Source organism: Neovison vison, chromosome 12, assembly GCF_020171115.1.
Source record: "Neovison vison isolate M4711 chromosome 12, ASM_NN_V1, whole genome shotgun sequence".
NCBI classification, from domain to species: Eukaryota; Metazoa; Chordata; class Mammalia; order Carnivora; family Mustelidae; genus Neogale; species Neogale vison.
The window spans coordinates 36,399,258-36,415,821 of record NC_058102.1 but is presented as its reverse complement, the minus strand read 5'-3'; the positions used below and the strand labels follow the sequence as shown (position 1 = coordinate 36,415,821).

Sequence of the window (16,564 nt, the reverse complement as noted above, 5' to 3'; positions counted from 1 at the left end):
TGCCACAGATCACAGTTTAAGGTAAGGCCAAGCTGAGAGCCCTTCCTCGGATCTTTCTCTGTAGTCGGCTTTCCCATTCTGATACCTGTGAGCTCTGCTACACTTAGATACCCCTGATCCTTCTGTGACCCCGTGGAACCTGGAACCATGCTGTCCCTGTGAGGGCTCCATCCCTGCTTAGCCTCGGGTGCAACGTCCCTCAGTGGAGCAGACTTTTGAATGTTCAGATTTTGTGCTCTGTTGCTGCACTGCTTGCTGGAGGTGGTCTCTCTCCCCACAGTCTGTCTTCTCATTGCTCTGGATTCACTTCTCTGCTCGTCCTACCTTTCAGAAAGTGGTCAATTTCTTTTTTCTGGAATTGCTGCTTTTCTCCTCTTTGATCTCCTGTTGGGTTTGTAGGTGTTCGGAATGGTTTGATAATTGTCTAGTTGAACTCCTGCCACCTGATGTCATCTCAGTCTGCTACTCCTCCACCATCTTGACCCATTACCTCTGGGATAGCTGTTTTGTTGTTGTTTCTGGAGTGTTTTTGTTGTTGTTTTTTGCCCCTAGCAGTTCTGAGGGGATGATTCATTTGAATAAATTATTTTGTTTTCATATTATTCTTTAGCCCTCAATTAAATATGTAAAAATACTGAGTATTATGCTATTCTACTTTATATTCAAACTAAATATTGAAGGCGTGAAATAGCATTACCTCTAAATAGATTCTGATGCTTGGAAACTAACATATCTTCGTTCTTCCTGGTCAGTAACTTTTTGCTACTTAGGGAGTTAACCACAGTTTTCTTGTCAGTGAATTGGATATAGTAATATATCTTAAAGGTTTCTTTTATTAGGTTAAGCTCTGGACACTGACAAGCATATAGCAAGCTTTAAATGAACGAAAGCACTCTTTATTATTTTAATTATTACAGTGAATTTTTAAAATTCTTTCTCTGCCTCCTCTGCTTCACTTTTTCATCTACCTTGTCTCATAGGGCTAAAAGATAAGTCTGTGGGATGGGATAGCAGTCGCCTCAAATGAGAGAAACTTCTGATCATATTCATTTTGTAAAACAAGAATAAAATGAGTACTCTGAATATTTTCAGATGCTATTGGAAAGAACTTTTAAAAACTACACTGAGATTTTAGAATAATTACATTTCTTAAACTTCAAATATTATATTATCTCCAGAGCTTAAAGTGTGAATTGGATTCATGTGCACACACTGTCTATTAAAATACAAACTTTCAAAGCATTGATGTATTTTTTTAGGCTTCATAATTTCTTGGATGAATTTTAGTGATTTTATTCTAGTAAAACTGTACTTCAACAAAAGATACATTTATGAAATGAATGTATCACTGAAGTATATGGGCCTAAACGTGAAAAAATAATGGAAGTGACATTAAATATTAATGAAAATGTAAGATCTTTATTTTCTTTTGGTCCAAAGTGTAATTACCAAGTGAAAATTTGAAGATAATCCCAGACATCTGTTTCTGATTGTCTTAGTACAAGAAAAAGTTTAGTGACTGTTAAACCCTTTATTCCTTAAGTAGGATATAGGATAGCCCTATCTCTATTTTAAAAGAATGTGGGATGTGACCTTAATTTTTCTTTTCTCTCTTCTTTCCTTTCTTCCCCTCCCCTCCATTTCCCTTGTGTTCCCTCCGCCACCCCAAACCCAGTTTCAGGGAGCTAGATTAATTATATTCCTAGGTTCATGGCCAGTTTGAGCATGGCTGGGATGATTCCTGCAGCTTTCCTCTCTTCTATTCCTGTGATTATTCCCTTTTATCTCTATTCCTAACTTCTTTTTTCCTTTGCACCGTGGGCAACTGCTCTAAAGTACTTGATTTGCATCCTTCAATTTATAATCTATCTTTGTAAACTGCGTAGTGATATTTTGGGTGGGAATGAATTTTTAATATATATTTCTGGGTCTGTGACACAGAATGCCTCTGATGTTTTGATTCTTTGTCAGCTTTCTGAGGTCCTTTCATGTTACAGTGTTTACAGAGAATTTGCTGGTCCTCATTTCCGCATTTTGATCTCTAAAGTGTATGTCCCACGTGCTACTCCCATGACAATGACATGTTGATTTGGTTCCCAGTGTCAGCCAACTCTAAGAGGCTCTCATTAAACACCCTCTTACAGGTACTCTGGGAGTGGGATTGCTGGTTAGGGCTTGTCCTGGGCTTAGTGATTCTTGATGATTGCATGGATTTCTGTCAGATGGCCCTACAGGACAACTCTCACAGTCTTACATGGCCACTAATAGGATACAGGGCCTTCCTCCATAACCCAGCAGAACTTGGCTTTATCCAGTTTTCTAAATATTTCCAATCTCAAATCTTATTGTAATAACTTGTGTTTCTCTGGGTTATTGAAGAATTTGAATATTAGTTAAAATGCTTTAAATTTTTTGTTTTGTTTCCATTTTTGTTCAAATGTTTTGCCCATTTTTTTTTCTGTTGTATTTCTATCTTTTTCTGGTTGCTTTGTTAGTTTTTTTCTTTAAAGTACAGTCTCTTATTTACATTTTTTGAAATATCTTCTCCTAGTGTATGAATGCATATTTAACTTTGTCCGTATCCTCCCTCAATAATTAGAAGTCTTTAATTTTGAGATAATCAACTTCATAATTTTTAAAAACCTTTTGAGTTATATTTAGAGGTCTTTTTAAGAAGTCTCTTTTCCTTCCACAGAGAAATTCTCCTATATATTCTTGTTAGCTTTACCTTTTCACATTTAACTTTTTTTAAAAAAAGATTTTATTTATTTATTCGACAGAGAGAGATCACAAGTAGGCAGAGAGGCAGGCAGAGAGAGAGAGAGGAGGAAGCAGGCTCCCTGCTGAACAGAGAGCCCTATGCAGGACTCAATCCCAGGACTCTGAGATCATGACCTGAGTTGAAGGCAGTGGCTTAACCCACTGAGCCTCCCAGGCGCCCTCACATTTAACTTTTAAAACTATCTGGAACTTACCTTTGTATATGGTAACTATGGTATAAAAATCGTTTTTTATTTCTTTTATATTATGCTTAGAAAAAATTTGAGTTTATTAATAAACAATGTGAAAGTATTGATTGAATTTATATAGAATTTATAGATTAATTTTTGAGATTTGACATCTTTATAATGTTAAATTATCCCACCAATGAGGCTTGGGAAATTTCTCTGTATTTTGGCTTGGATACTTCCAAATAATCAGACTAGCTAGATTTAAAAATTGATCTGATATAAAAAAGTTGACTTGAAGTGATCAAATTTAAGTAATAGAAAAAAAAAACTATAGCTGCACTGATTAATTCTATAGGATAATTATATAGATGTGAAATCACAACATTAACCTTTAAAATGTACTTTTTATAGTTCCGATTAATGTGTTTTCCTCTCAACCATATCTGTGGTAGCTAAATCTTCAGTGTTTTTGTTTTTTTTTTTTAAAGATTTTTTCTTTTTATTTATCTGATAGAGATCACAAGTAGGCAGAGAGGCAGGCAGAGAGAGAGGAGGAAGCAGGCTCCCAGTAGAGCAGAGAGCCCGATGCGGGGCTCCATCCCAGGACCCTGGGATCACGACCCGAGCCGAAGGCAGAGGCTTAACCCACTGAGCCACCCAGGCGCCCCTCTTCAGTGATTTTTTAATTCAATGATTTTTTGCACTTTTGTTTTATCATTGAAAAATGTTAAATGAATAGCTTCTATGAAAAGAATTAGTATTTAGTTGACAGCTAATGGCATTTTAAAATTTAGGTCAGAATTCTGTAGGGCAGTTTTATATTTTTAGAAGTGATGTTTATGTTAACACTGAGCTTTTGTAGCCTTGATGCAAGAATCAATCACATTTAAATTAGAATAGTGACAGCAGTTTTCATACCAAAAAAACAAAAGAAAAGAAAACAAAACAAAACAAGGGTACAACAATTTTAGTGTAAATTTTGGCAGCTCTTACCTTAAATGAAAAAATAAAACCCAAAATTTATTTTGGTAAATACAATATTCTATTTTGTGAAGAATTATAAAAGAAAAGGGATTTTGATGCCTTAAACTTATGAGTAAGGAGAACAATGATTGGGCGTGAAACCAGAATGTTCACGGCCAATGTGAGATGTATTATTGAACTGGTGAAGGTGGCCCTCAGGGTGACCTGCCTACTTTGCTGGTTGCCTGGGAGTCATGATCTGCCTGTGTTCTTCTTCAAAACACTGAAAGAATAGACTGGTAGGATGGTAATAAAAGAGCATGAGGAAAAAGAACAAGGCAGGGAAGATATTGAAAAGGAATTGTTTCATATTTGAGTATGATGAAATCCTCCATCAATGTCTTTCAGCCAAAGACATTCAGGAACATATTGATAGTAAAGAATTTGGCTTAATTACTACTCTCATTGAGGGAACATTACACTGTGGGGATCCTGAGGTTATATCATAAGATTTGAATTTAGGTTGGGTGATTTGGGAGAGGGTCTAAAGGAGCAGGACTCTTCTCTAGGTTGGATGCTAGAGCAATTCTGTGACTGGATAAAGAAGTCATTCATTTAGCAAGAGAGAGGGATGTTTGGTATTTTGTGGGTTTACTGCGGTCTTTTTCTTTTTTGTGTTTGGTAAAATTATGAAGTAATCTTGCTTTGTCTCACTTATAATGGATTCAAAATAATCTTTTCTCAAATTGGTATTCTGTAAGAATGTGTAGGGACAATTAAAAAAAAAAAAAGTAGCCTGATTGTGAGTGTCTGAGTTCAGGATATCAAAGTCTACCCTTCTTCTCCTTACCCCTGCTTTCTCCTTCCTTCCTCTTTCATCCGTAAGTAGGTAAAATTGTTTTAAACATATATACTTAATTTGGGAATTTTCTTTTTTCATTTCCCAGGCACCGGGGCAATGACTGAATCATAAGGATGTGAGAGACTTCTAGGCGCACAAAAAACAAGAAACTTGGCTTCACATTGTGGCTTTGCCTCAGATAACCTTGCCAGGGATTTTTAATTCTGGGTTGTGTTCTCACTTTGAAGTAATCATCTCCCCTGCTGCCTGTCCCAGTGGGGGCCACCTTCAATCCTTTGCTTTTACTCTTCCCTTAGCTGGATTCACTAGTCTTTGCAAGGCTGGCTCCCTTATCTTTCCATCCTTAGACATCACCTCCATTTCCTCCTTTCTAAGATAATCTCTGTATAAATTCACCTCATCCCCTCCATCTTACATGGCTATTTTGTTAGCAGTTATCATTAGCACTTACCATTATCTCAGTTAACTCATTTACTCTGTTGTGTGGTTGGTTCTTCCTTCCCCACTGCACTTCCCACTTCAAACATGAGCTCTTTGTGGGTGAGAACTTGCATGTACATGCAGGTCCAGGTGCCGGGTCCATTATCAGGTTCTCCACACCAAACAGGTGCTTAGCAAATACTGGTTTAAGAATTGTGTATGTAGATGAGTGAACAAATGAATAACCAACTCAGTAAACATATATTCTAAACATAACTCTGTCTCTTGACTATTAAAGAGATGCTTATTAGCTTAATATTTCACCGATATATAAGTACCTGAGAAAAATGTCAATCTGTTTCTCTGGAAATATGCCTTAAAATTTTCAAAGTAGTTCTTTGCTATGTTTTTTTCAGTGTCTGTATTCTAAGACTCTGGGCTAGATGAGATAGTACTATAATGGTGTTTTCCTGGTGCTTCAATTAATATTTGGAGGCATTTCTCTGGAGTGATTCCAGTGTAAATAGAATTTCATTTACTAATGCCATAATCAGAGCAGAACTTTGGGAGAGGTGAAGTGTGTTGAAAACAGCCTGGCTGTTAGAAGTTTCCACAGAGCCATACTTTATTCATGTGGTAATGTTGGTGGCAGAGGAGGAAGGGCTAGATATAAAATACATGTGATATTAACCTTATTAAATTTGAAGATAATTATAATTTATTATATGCTTTTCCTACCATTTTGTATTTCCTGTTATTAAATTTAGTATTTGAATTTGAGAATATTTTAAGCTAATTTGACATATTTTAAAGCTAAGTTTCATCTTTCACTTCATGGATTCAGTTTTTCATAAATTTATAATGCCAAGGTCTGATTTGTAGTGTGTGAATATTGGTTTGTGGTGAAAGATGAAATGTGGTCTGAAAATGCTAGGTGGACGGTGGAAAAAGTTTGGAAGCCACCAGACTTGGATTGGAATTCCTGCTCTGATACTTTTGTATTAACTTTGCAAGTTCTTTAATGTTTCTGAGTCTGTTTTCCTCACTCACAGAGCGGACAGTGTATTTATGTAGAGCTCAGTGAGACGATCCATTTCAGGAGTGTGGTGTCGTATGTGATGTTATTAGGTGATAAATAATTGTACGAACAGTGCTTTCCTTCTCTTTTCCATCAGAGGAAAAAGGAGGTATATGACTTTCCAAATATAGAAAATTATTACTCTCTGTAGATGATATAAGGCCATAAAGTGTATTATATTTGATATTATTTCTATAAGCAGAGCTCGACATTATAAATTGCAAAAAGTATCGATCACAATAATATTAGTAATAATAGCAAATATTTGCTGAGTGTTTGCCACATGACAGGCACTGTCTTAACACCTTACATACATTAACTCATTTAATCCTCACCACAAAACCCATGAAATACTAATTATTTTTCCTATTTTACAGATGAGTAAATTAAGGCACAGTGTTAAATTAGCACGGCACACTGGAGACTTTGCCTTTGTAAGATTAGGCACCTTTTTATGCATTAAAAATTCAGGACTCCACACCCCATGTCCTTGTGGTAAGGAAGAAAGATAATAGAAGTATCCAAGTTGGAGGTCCAGATCAGCTTGAGAGGCATTCTATACAGACAGTGGTTGATAGTGTATCTTTGGTCTTTTGAATGTTGACAAATCATCATTACTTGGAGTGAAAAATTAAGGGCATACAAAAATTACAGATTTTATTTAAGCATTATGTATGGCAGTTGCTGGGTGGCTCAGTCGGTTAGGTGTCTGACTTTGACTCAGGTCATGATCTCAGGGTCCTGGGATCGAGCCCTGTGTCATACTCCCTGCTCAGCGGGGAGTCTGCTTCTCCCTCTTGCTCTGCCCCTCCCGCCTGCTTGTGCTCACATATCCTCACCTCTCTCTCTCTCTCTCTCGCTCTCAAATAAATAAATAAATAAAATCTTTAAGAAAGATAAATATTATGGATGAAAATAATGAGACAGTGGTTTTCCTACAAATAGATTTATTAGCAGGGAAGGTATAAAAGAATATTCTATCTGAACAAATCATGTGTATTTAACCACTTTAAGGAATACAGCGTTTTACCAATATGTTCTGACAATTATTAAGCCTCTTTATTGCTTTGATCTTAGTTATCTTGCTTTTTGTCCTGTTCTTCCACGTCATTTATCAATTTTATCATGTTTGAATGAAATCTTTGCTTACTTTAAGATGATTTCTTACAGTTTCTCGTTCAGTAAGTATACAATAATTTCAGGCCAGGAAGACCCCTACCGAAATTTGAAAGAGCCTGAAGTCTTTGTAGGTGAGCTTAAGATAACATTGTTCTTGGCCTTATGATGAACTGCATATGTATATCAGCTTTGAGACATAATAATTACTTTAATTTTTTTAAGACTTTGATTGTATTTAATCTCCTGGCTTGATGAAATGTTGGAGTATAAAGGAAATAAATTTTCCTTCTTCAGAATGTTTTATGAAGGTTTTCTCTCCCTGTGGTACTTCCTGATGGCCTGATATTATGTCATGTGTAATTGGATTGACGCTCAGCCTGAATACTTCTTTCTCTTCTTGGCAGCATGGGGTAACCTTGGAAATGTTCTGAAGAGTCAGAGCAAAATTTCTGAAGCTGAAAGCGCCTATAGAAATGCTTTGTACTACCGCAGCAACATGGCTGACATGCTTTATAATTTGTGAGTATGCATTACTTTCTCTGGTTTGGTTCATCTTTGAAACCTGTGGCGAGAGACTATTGATTTAACTGCTGGAAATGGAAATGATGATGGCTGTTTTTCTGAAATAGTCTTTTCATTAATCATACCCGTGAGAGTAGTAGGTGAATAGTATTTGGGATTTCTTTGTTTGAGGCTTCTACATCAATATCTATGCATATTGATGTAGTGTGGTTGAGGGCTTTTTTTTGTTTTTTGATGTACTATGTCATATAACAGTTGGTTAAATGTTTGTAGTTTTTTTGTTTGTTTGTTTGTTCATTTAAGTTCCATTAATACTTAGTTGAGATCAGAAAAACAGGTTGGTATGTATAATACTTCATATAATTAGTATTTTCATGATTAAGAATAGATGTAATCCTCTAATAAAGAACTGTTTGTGTCAGAGTAAATATAGAACATGCCCTAAATCTGGGGAGTTATCAATAGATGATGTGGTTCCACCTTCACCTCCCACCTCTCCCCTCCTCCAAAGGTACTGGTAATTAAGTTAGGATAATGGGATAATTTAGAGTATTTATGTATGTCAGGTCAGAAAAATTCCTAGGGGAATAATCTGTTGTTCTTTGGCTGGAAAGCCCTGGGGGGGGCGGTATAGCAAGATATTAATGGAAGCAGGCAAAACCTGAATCTCTTCTTTGTCTCTTATATTTATGACATTTTTTTGTTTGCAAGTAATAGAAACTTGTTCTAACTTTGCTTCAACACAAAAGAGAATTTATTAACTCCTGTAACTGAAAATTCCTGGGGTTGACTAAATGTAGGCATAATTAGAGGCAGTGTTTTTTGTTTCAGAGATTTTTCTATATTTTGTGTCTGTAATTTCTTTTGGGTTCACTCCATTCTTTGTAGGACTCTGTCTTATATCAATTGGAAAGATGAAAAAATCATACACCTTTGTAATATCCCGACCCTTTTCAAACTCAGAAGGAGTTGCGTTGGTGTCTCTGTTAATCCTGGGAAGGGTCTCTGGATGACCCTTCTGGGGTCATGTCTCCTCTCTTGAGGGAAACATGGGGGAGACGGGCAAGAGCAGTAAGACACTTCCTTTGCCAGGGACTCCGGTGTTGGACTCATTTAGAGAAGGATCAAGTCTCTGTGGGAAGGGACCAGGCATAATATGTTTACTACTTAGCTTAATGAATATGGTGTTATATTGATAGTATGTATCAAACTGGTTTGAAAACTTATTTTTTTTTTTAAAGATTTTATTTGTTAGAGAGAGAGCATGAAAGGGGCAAGGGGCAGAGGGAGAAGCCGGCTCCCTGATGAGCAGAGGGCCTGATGTGGGACTTGATCCTGGGACTCCAGGATCATGACCTGAGCCGAAGGCAGCTGCCTAACCAACTGAGCCACCCAGGTGCCCACAACTTAATTTTTAATATGTGTTTATGTTCTGGTTGCATCTAAATCTTTTGTAGGCTAAGTCTAAAAGAATAGAGAGAAAAAAAAATGAAAAGATGAATGAAAATAAACAAAATCTAGATTTTTAAGGGAAGGTAGATAGGATGAGCTCACTTTTAACTTCCTGTTCCTACATTTACCTTGTTTTGGACTTTGTAACACCAGGATCTCAGTCTCCTGGGCTATGATCTAAATTAGATCAGCATGAGTTTTGTGTTGATTTGCATAGTGTTTAATTTTCTCTTTTTTAACAGGAATGTTTTTAGTGGGGGAACACCTCCAGTTTGTACAGTCCCAGATTCTCATGCTCTCCTGTTTCATGCTTTACCGTGTATATACTACCATTTTTCTGGAAATAATTCTTTTTTTTTTTTTTTTTTACTTGAATGAGTATAGATACTCCCACAAATGCTTTCCCCATGTCTGCTTCATCTGAATAATGTGTTGTTTCTTTATTACTGATTAATGACATTTTTATTTTATGAAAAAAGAAGTTACCAGTTTGATAAATTTGCAAATTTTTTTTTTTCATCTGAAAGTAACATGTTCAAAGGGACCCCTTGTCTTGCAATATGGGATGGCAATTTTCTTTTGGTGCCCATTCTCCACAGTTTTACAGAGGGGAAGGTAAACTGAACAACCCATGCTTCTTCACTAAGCTTATTTTTCTCTTTCTTACCCAGAGCCAGTGGTTTAAGGTTACCTACCTCCTGGTGATATCTGGCATGGGTTGAAAGAAAAGGGAAATCTATCTATCTAGGCTTACTTTTTGCTGAGAAGAGAAATTTATTCAATTAGACAAATACACTTTACATGTAATTTAAAACCTGTATCTTATAACTTCCTCTGTGGTCGTATATTTGAGCTATTATGGTAAGGACAGACCTCCCCAAACCCAAATGAAAAATCCTGGCTGGAGAAGTGGTTATTAACAAGATAAATTTTTTTTCTTATTTATAAATGACATGTGGCATAAATGCCGTATACAGTTCCAGAATATTTTTACTAATATGGCAGTTTTTTAAAACTACACTTAACTGTTAGCTCAGATGGAGAGGCTTAAATCCCATAAGAAATGTTGCAATGATTTTCAGGTATTGGATTATAAAACCCATGTGATTGATAGAATTCTGATACTACATATATTTCAGAAGAGGTGAATCCTTCACTCATTTTAATCAATTGTTAATAAAATGCATCAAGATAGATATTTTAATACCCATAATATCATAAATATGTCTGATATCCTATGTCCTTAAGAGCAAACTTTTGTTTTTGGTTTTGTTTTTTTCTGTTTATTTACATAGTTAGGAAAGAAGCCAATTTTCTCATGGACCATTTAGAGACTATCTGATGAAAAGTTTTTCTTTTAAGATATATAATGCTATTTTCTTTACATAATGTTGTCTGATACACAGAAATTGCTCCTTGCCCTGTTTCAATTCTGAAAGAAAAAGGAATATGCTTTGCTCAGTTTTACCAGTAAGCCTAATGTAATATCACTTCTTTGTGGTGATAGCAGGCAATAATCACATTTCATATCATCAGTTACTCTTAAAGATGTTTTATAACAAAAGGCTGAAACTAATGAACCCATTATATTAGTTGACTTGACATACCCATATTTATTTGTGAATTTTAGAAGATTTTGGGAATCATAAGCTCCTGTTAAGTCCTGCACTTAACTTTTAATCAGTAACCTAGATTTTTTTTTAAACATATTCAATGTTTATAAATCTACTTGTTGTAAACTACTGAAAAAATTTCATGTTGTTAAGAATTTATATTAGGAAAATAATCTGTACATAGACATACATTATTATGTAACTTCAAAACAATGATGGGTATAGTGAGGTCTACTACCACTGGCCAGACACAGGATGATTCTAAGAGGTCAGTGATAATCTTTAAATTAATCCCTATGATTTTATTTTTCTGCTTATATTTTTAAAATAGAACTGTGATATCTAAATATTGTTCTAGGTCAGGGTAGAAAGAAAAAAGGATGATTTGGAAAAATAATAGGTAAACAATAATACAAAGAATATATTGTATCTGAAGTTTAGGGAGCATTATTACATTAAGAGATTTTAAAACTTTCAGAACTTTTTTTGGAGGATTAATATCAAGTTATATCTGGAGGTACAGACATACAGTTATACTGCCTATTTATAAAATGATAGAATAATTTTAATTTTTTCTCTGGGAGCAATTACTTGAATTACTTTTATGTGCCGAACGCTCTTGATTCTTTACATATGTTGTGACAGTTTGTCTTCACATGAGGCCTGCAAAATGAGGGCAGTGAAACTCAGGTAGTTTGTGTTGTATCACACAAGTAAAAGAGGAGCCAGTATTTAAATGTAAGATGTTCTGACTCTATATCCATGCACTAATAGTATTTCTTCTCAAGCTGGCAGAAATAAACAAGGATATGGGGTAAAAAACCTCCGTATATTTCTTTTAAATACAGAAAAAAAATAATTCAGACTACCTTTACATATAGAAATAAAATAAAATACATAGAGAGTATAATCTAATAGAGAGTATCAGTTATTATTTTTTTTTATGAAACTAAGTTTCCTGAACTTTTTTTTTTTTTAAGATTTTATTTATTTATTTGACAGACAGAGATCGCAAGTAGGCAGAGAGGCAGGCAGAGAGAGAGCTGGGGAGACAGGCTCCCTGCTGAGCAGCGAACCTGATGTGGGGCTCGATCCCAGGACCCTGGGATCATGACCTGAGCTGAAGGCAGAGGCTTTAACCCACTGGGCCACCCAGGTGCCCCAGTTTCCTGAACTTTTGCTATCGGGTTTTATTAGAAGGGTCATGTGTTCATACAACTGAACTAAGTTCAGGAAGTGGTACAGAAAGTATTTTAAATTGTCTAAATCCATTATTACAATGTTTTGATAACACTTCCATCCATGCTTACAGATAACACTCATATAATGTAAAATTTGAAACAGTGCTTACGTACTTCTTAAAAAATTGAGATATTTGAAATATAATATTGTGTTGGTTTCAGGCATATAATATGATTCAATATGGGTATGTATTGTGAAATGATCATCACAAGTCTAGTTATATGTCACTGTACATAGTTACATTTTTTTTCTTGTGGTAAAAGCCTTTACTTGGCAAATTTCTCTTTGCAAATTTCAAATATACAACCATTGTTATTAGCTATAGTGGCCATGCTATACACTAGATCCCCATAACATAGACATTTTATAACCACGTTTGTACCTTTTGACCCCTTCACCCACTTCACTATCTCCTCATTCTATAACTCCTAAAAACAACCAATGTAGTACATTTATCACACAGCCTCATCTTCAGCCTTTTATTCATATTGCTATATTCATTAAAATCTGGTAGTTTATACAAGTAATTTTAAGACCGGTTTAATAGATCTGTGTTATGATGTCGGTTTCTCTTCCCATGTATAATACTTTTCAGGGACAAAGCAGATAGACTATTGCTCAATGATTTATATTGTCAAAGTTTATAAATAAATAGTTGGCTTTCAACCTGTAGTACTCACTGCATCTGAAGTATAATTGATTTCTAGCCAGAAAAATACTCAGCCATTTTTCTTTCATTATGATTATAGATTTGTCCTCGCAGTCTGTTCCAGATGATATTTAAACAAGTAATTCAATAGAGCATTGAATATTTCATTGGGTGTTAGATTTCACAGTGATGATAATAAATTTAATGTGGTTTAATCAATTCGTGATATGTTATATAAATAGAAGGGGTCATTTTTGTGGGTAATAGAGATTTTGCCACTCTGAGTTAGCTGTCCATTTTGTTCTATGTTGTAAGAACCTGTGTCATCCTCTAATAAAAGAAGCTGGGAAAGGAGGAATAAAATAATTTAAGGAAGTAAAGAGAAAATGCTAATGAAGTAGAATAGGGAGAAACAATGGGAAATAATGAATAAGTATAAGAGAATGTTCTTTAAAAGATCAACAATTTTGGGGCCCTTGGGTGGCTCAGTTGGCTGAGGGTCTACCTTTGGCTCAGGTTATGATCTCAGGTTCCTGGGATCGAACCCTGTGTTGGGCTCCTTGCTCAGTGGGGACTCTGCTTCTCCCTCTCCCTCTGCGCCTTCCCCCTGCTTGTGCTCTCTCTTTCTAATAAATAAATCTTTTTTTTAATAAATGAATAAAATCTTAAAAAAAATAAAAGATCAACAATTTCTGGCAAGGGTAATATAAGACAAAATAGAAAATCTTGAGTATATAACACAGAAAATGAGAAAGAGGCTACAACCAGATAATGGAAGCTTAAACTAATAAAATATTGGTTATACATATGAAAATCTTTGTGATATGATTGCTTTTCTGGGAAAATATAAATGATCAACATTAACCTAAGAAGAAGTAGGCAAAAACCATATTAAAAAATTTTCTCCACAAGGAAACAAGTTAAAGCTTTTGACAAGTGAGTCCTGTCAAATCTTCAGTCAGGTGATGTTTCTTGTACCAGTCACACTTCTCATTTATTTTTGTGAAGCTGGATAAATTGATGGCAAAAGGTCTGACTATATTTAACGAATAACGGAGGAAGATAAAACAAAGGAAGATAATGACAACAATAACAACAAACATCAAAAACTAAAAAAAAAAATGCAGAAGACAGAAAAACAAATCCACTCAACAAAAGCAAATAAACAATAAAAATAACAGGACCACAAGTTTTTATTCTTGTGACTATAAATATGCATATAACCTAAAATTAATAAGGTGGCTGTAGCAGCATATTAAAAATTAAAACATCACTATCAGATGGGATTTATTCTAAGATTTATAGGGGGTATTCGGTATTACCATTCAGTTATTATACTCTTCAATTTAAAAAGTCACAAGAGGAAAGAATTATGATCATCTCTAGAAATGCTAAGAAGCTTTGGATCAATGTCTGCTTCATAAATAATAGGTAAACTTATAAATAAATAAGAATTATAATAAACTAGGAATAAATATGTACTTCTATAATGTAAAGAATATGTACCTAAAGTTAATAGCAATACTATATCTAATATTGAAGTACAGTGATCATTTCCATTCACATTCATTTTCTTGAGGTAGTGGCACTTTCTTATTGGTCATTGTATCTCTTCATATGTAAGCAGTTCTAATTGTATTGATTTTATAATGAATTATGAAATCTGTATCAGAGCAAAGAAGATCCCATTTATTGATATAAGTGATAAGATTAGTAATGGATATTAAATAACCTCGGCCTTAGAATTGTATAAGGGCATTTTAACTATTATCACAAAATGATTCCAGGTCACAAGGAGCCTTCTTGAATTACATGTCTAGAGTTGCATTTTCTTGCAGTTTCAGAAGCAAACACATTTATATCAAGAATGGCCCATGTATTAGTTTCCCAGAGCTGCCATAACCAGCGCCACAAAGTAAGTGGCTAAAAACAATAGAAGTTGACTTTGTCGCAGGTCTGGAGGCTTATAGTCTGAAATCAAGGTATCCACAGCACCTTGCTCCCTCTGAAACCTATAGGGGAATCCTTCCTTGCTTCTCTTCTGTGGTTTGCTGGCATTCTTTGGCATTTCTTGCTTGCATCTGCAGAACTCCACTCTGTGCCGTTGCCATCATGTGGTGGTCTCCCTGTATGCCCTTGTTTTCACATTCACATGAGGGGACCAGTCGTCAGATTGGAGGCCCACCCTCGTTAAATTAACAGCTTTTGTCTGCAATGATCCTGTCTCCAAATAAGGTCATATTCTGAGACTTTGGGGGTGAGGACTTAAACATAACTTTTTTGGAGGAGACCTAATTCACCCAGTAAGAGCTGCCTGTCGAAAGCTTCAGTTTGAGAGAGATCATACGGTAGTTTCCCATGGAGGAGCAGATCAGGTGAAAGACGCCTTATGGAGCCAAACTTTTCAGTAGATTCTCAATGAGTTTATGTATCTCATGCTGATAAGAACTCTTAGGGGGAAGTAATTTGAGGATACAGCAGTGAGGGAAATGTGGGGTGCAGAGTTGTTACTATAGATCAGATTCCAGTGACAGATTGATGGCTTCTTATGGGGTCAGGTTTTGAGAACCCTTGAGAGGTGAGAAGAATCGGAGATTACAGAAGTGGTGAGACTACCTGACAGAACTGAGACATTCTTGAGCTCCTTCACAAACAAGGCATGAGAAGCCCATGGATTGAGGATTGGTGGAAATGAGGCAGAAAGAACTCCTTGGCCACATGACTAGAGTTCAGGACAGGGTTTCCTGCCAAGTTCGATGGATGTATGTGGTGTGTGTGTGTTAAGGATGGAGAGATGAGCAGGTGATATTAGGTAAGCAGACTGGTCCCCCAAAATAGAGAATTCGGAAGAGGATCTCCAACAGGAGTGCTTGGAATTGCTTTCCATTATGTGAAATAAATATGACTGAGAGGTTTTGGGTAAAATTTCACTGGCTTTAGGTCCATAGGACTCGGATACACAATTCTTTTGGCTCTTTACTGATGGCTGGAAGGAGGTAGGGTAGTCTACAGTAACCTGCTTGTTCTCCTGGCAAGAGCAAGGCCTACAGCTTACTACATACTTTGTTTTAATTGATAATTTTCACTAATCAATACACAAATACAATCTTGTAAAACATTAAAATGGTACTGAAGAATATGGAGTAAAGCATAAAAGTTTTTGATTGCATTTCTTACCCAGCTTTTCCCTGCTCTGCGAGATATCTTTTCAGATTTTTCACAACTTTTTATATACATGCAGTTGTACATATATTTTTTAACTTTTTTCCCCTGCATATATTTAGCATCATTGATTTTTAAATTGTGTGTGTGTATGTGTGTCAAAATTTGTATGACCCTCCCCATTTGGATTCACATTAAGTGGTTTCTACTGAGACGATTACTTAGCATTAATAAAAGCCCAATAAAATGGTTTCAAAACTGCTGATTCATTCTCTGTTTCCCTAATTACAGGTGGAGTTGAACAGTTTTTCTTATTTTATTGTGTCTTTGTAATTGTACTCGGAACTAATTGTTCATATTTCTTGCCTGGTTTTTCTGGGTGACATTTTTCTTGTTTTTTTTTTTTAAGATTTTATTTATTTACTTGACAGAGAGAGACACAGTGGAAGAGGAAACACAAACAGGGGGAGTGGGAAAAGGATAAGCAGGCTTCCGATGAAGGAAGGAGCCCCATGCAGGGCTTGATTGCAG

General features: G+C 35.6%; 1 protein-coding gene and 1 non-coding gene across 3 annotated transcripts in view; both read left to right on the top strand.

The window, feature by feature from the left end:
* TMTC2 (transmembrane O-mannosyltransferase targeting cadherins 2) overlaps positions 1-16,564 on the top strand; it is a 448,793-nt gene that overhangs the window by 233,176 nt on the left and 199,053 nt on the right. For both annotated transcript variants that reach the window (XM_044227017.1, XM_044227018.1), the window contains exon 4: positions 7,798-7,912. In XM_044227017.1, the coding sequence (XP_044082952.1) occupies positions 7,798-7,912 (115 nt within the window). The remainder of the gene's footprint in view (positions 1-7,797; positions 7,913-16,564) is intronic.
* On the top strand, positions 4,031-4,180 carry LOC122892715. Its single transcript, XR_006381450.1, has one exon. It is a non-coding gene; the product is annotated as a U12 minor spliceosomal RNA (small nuclear RNA).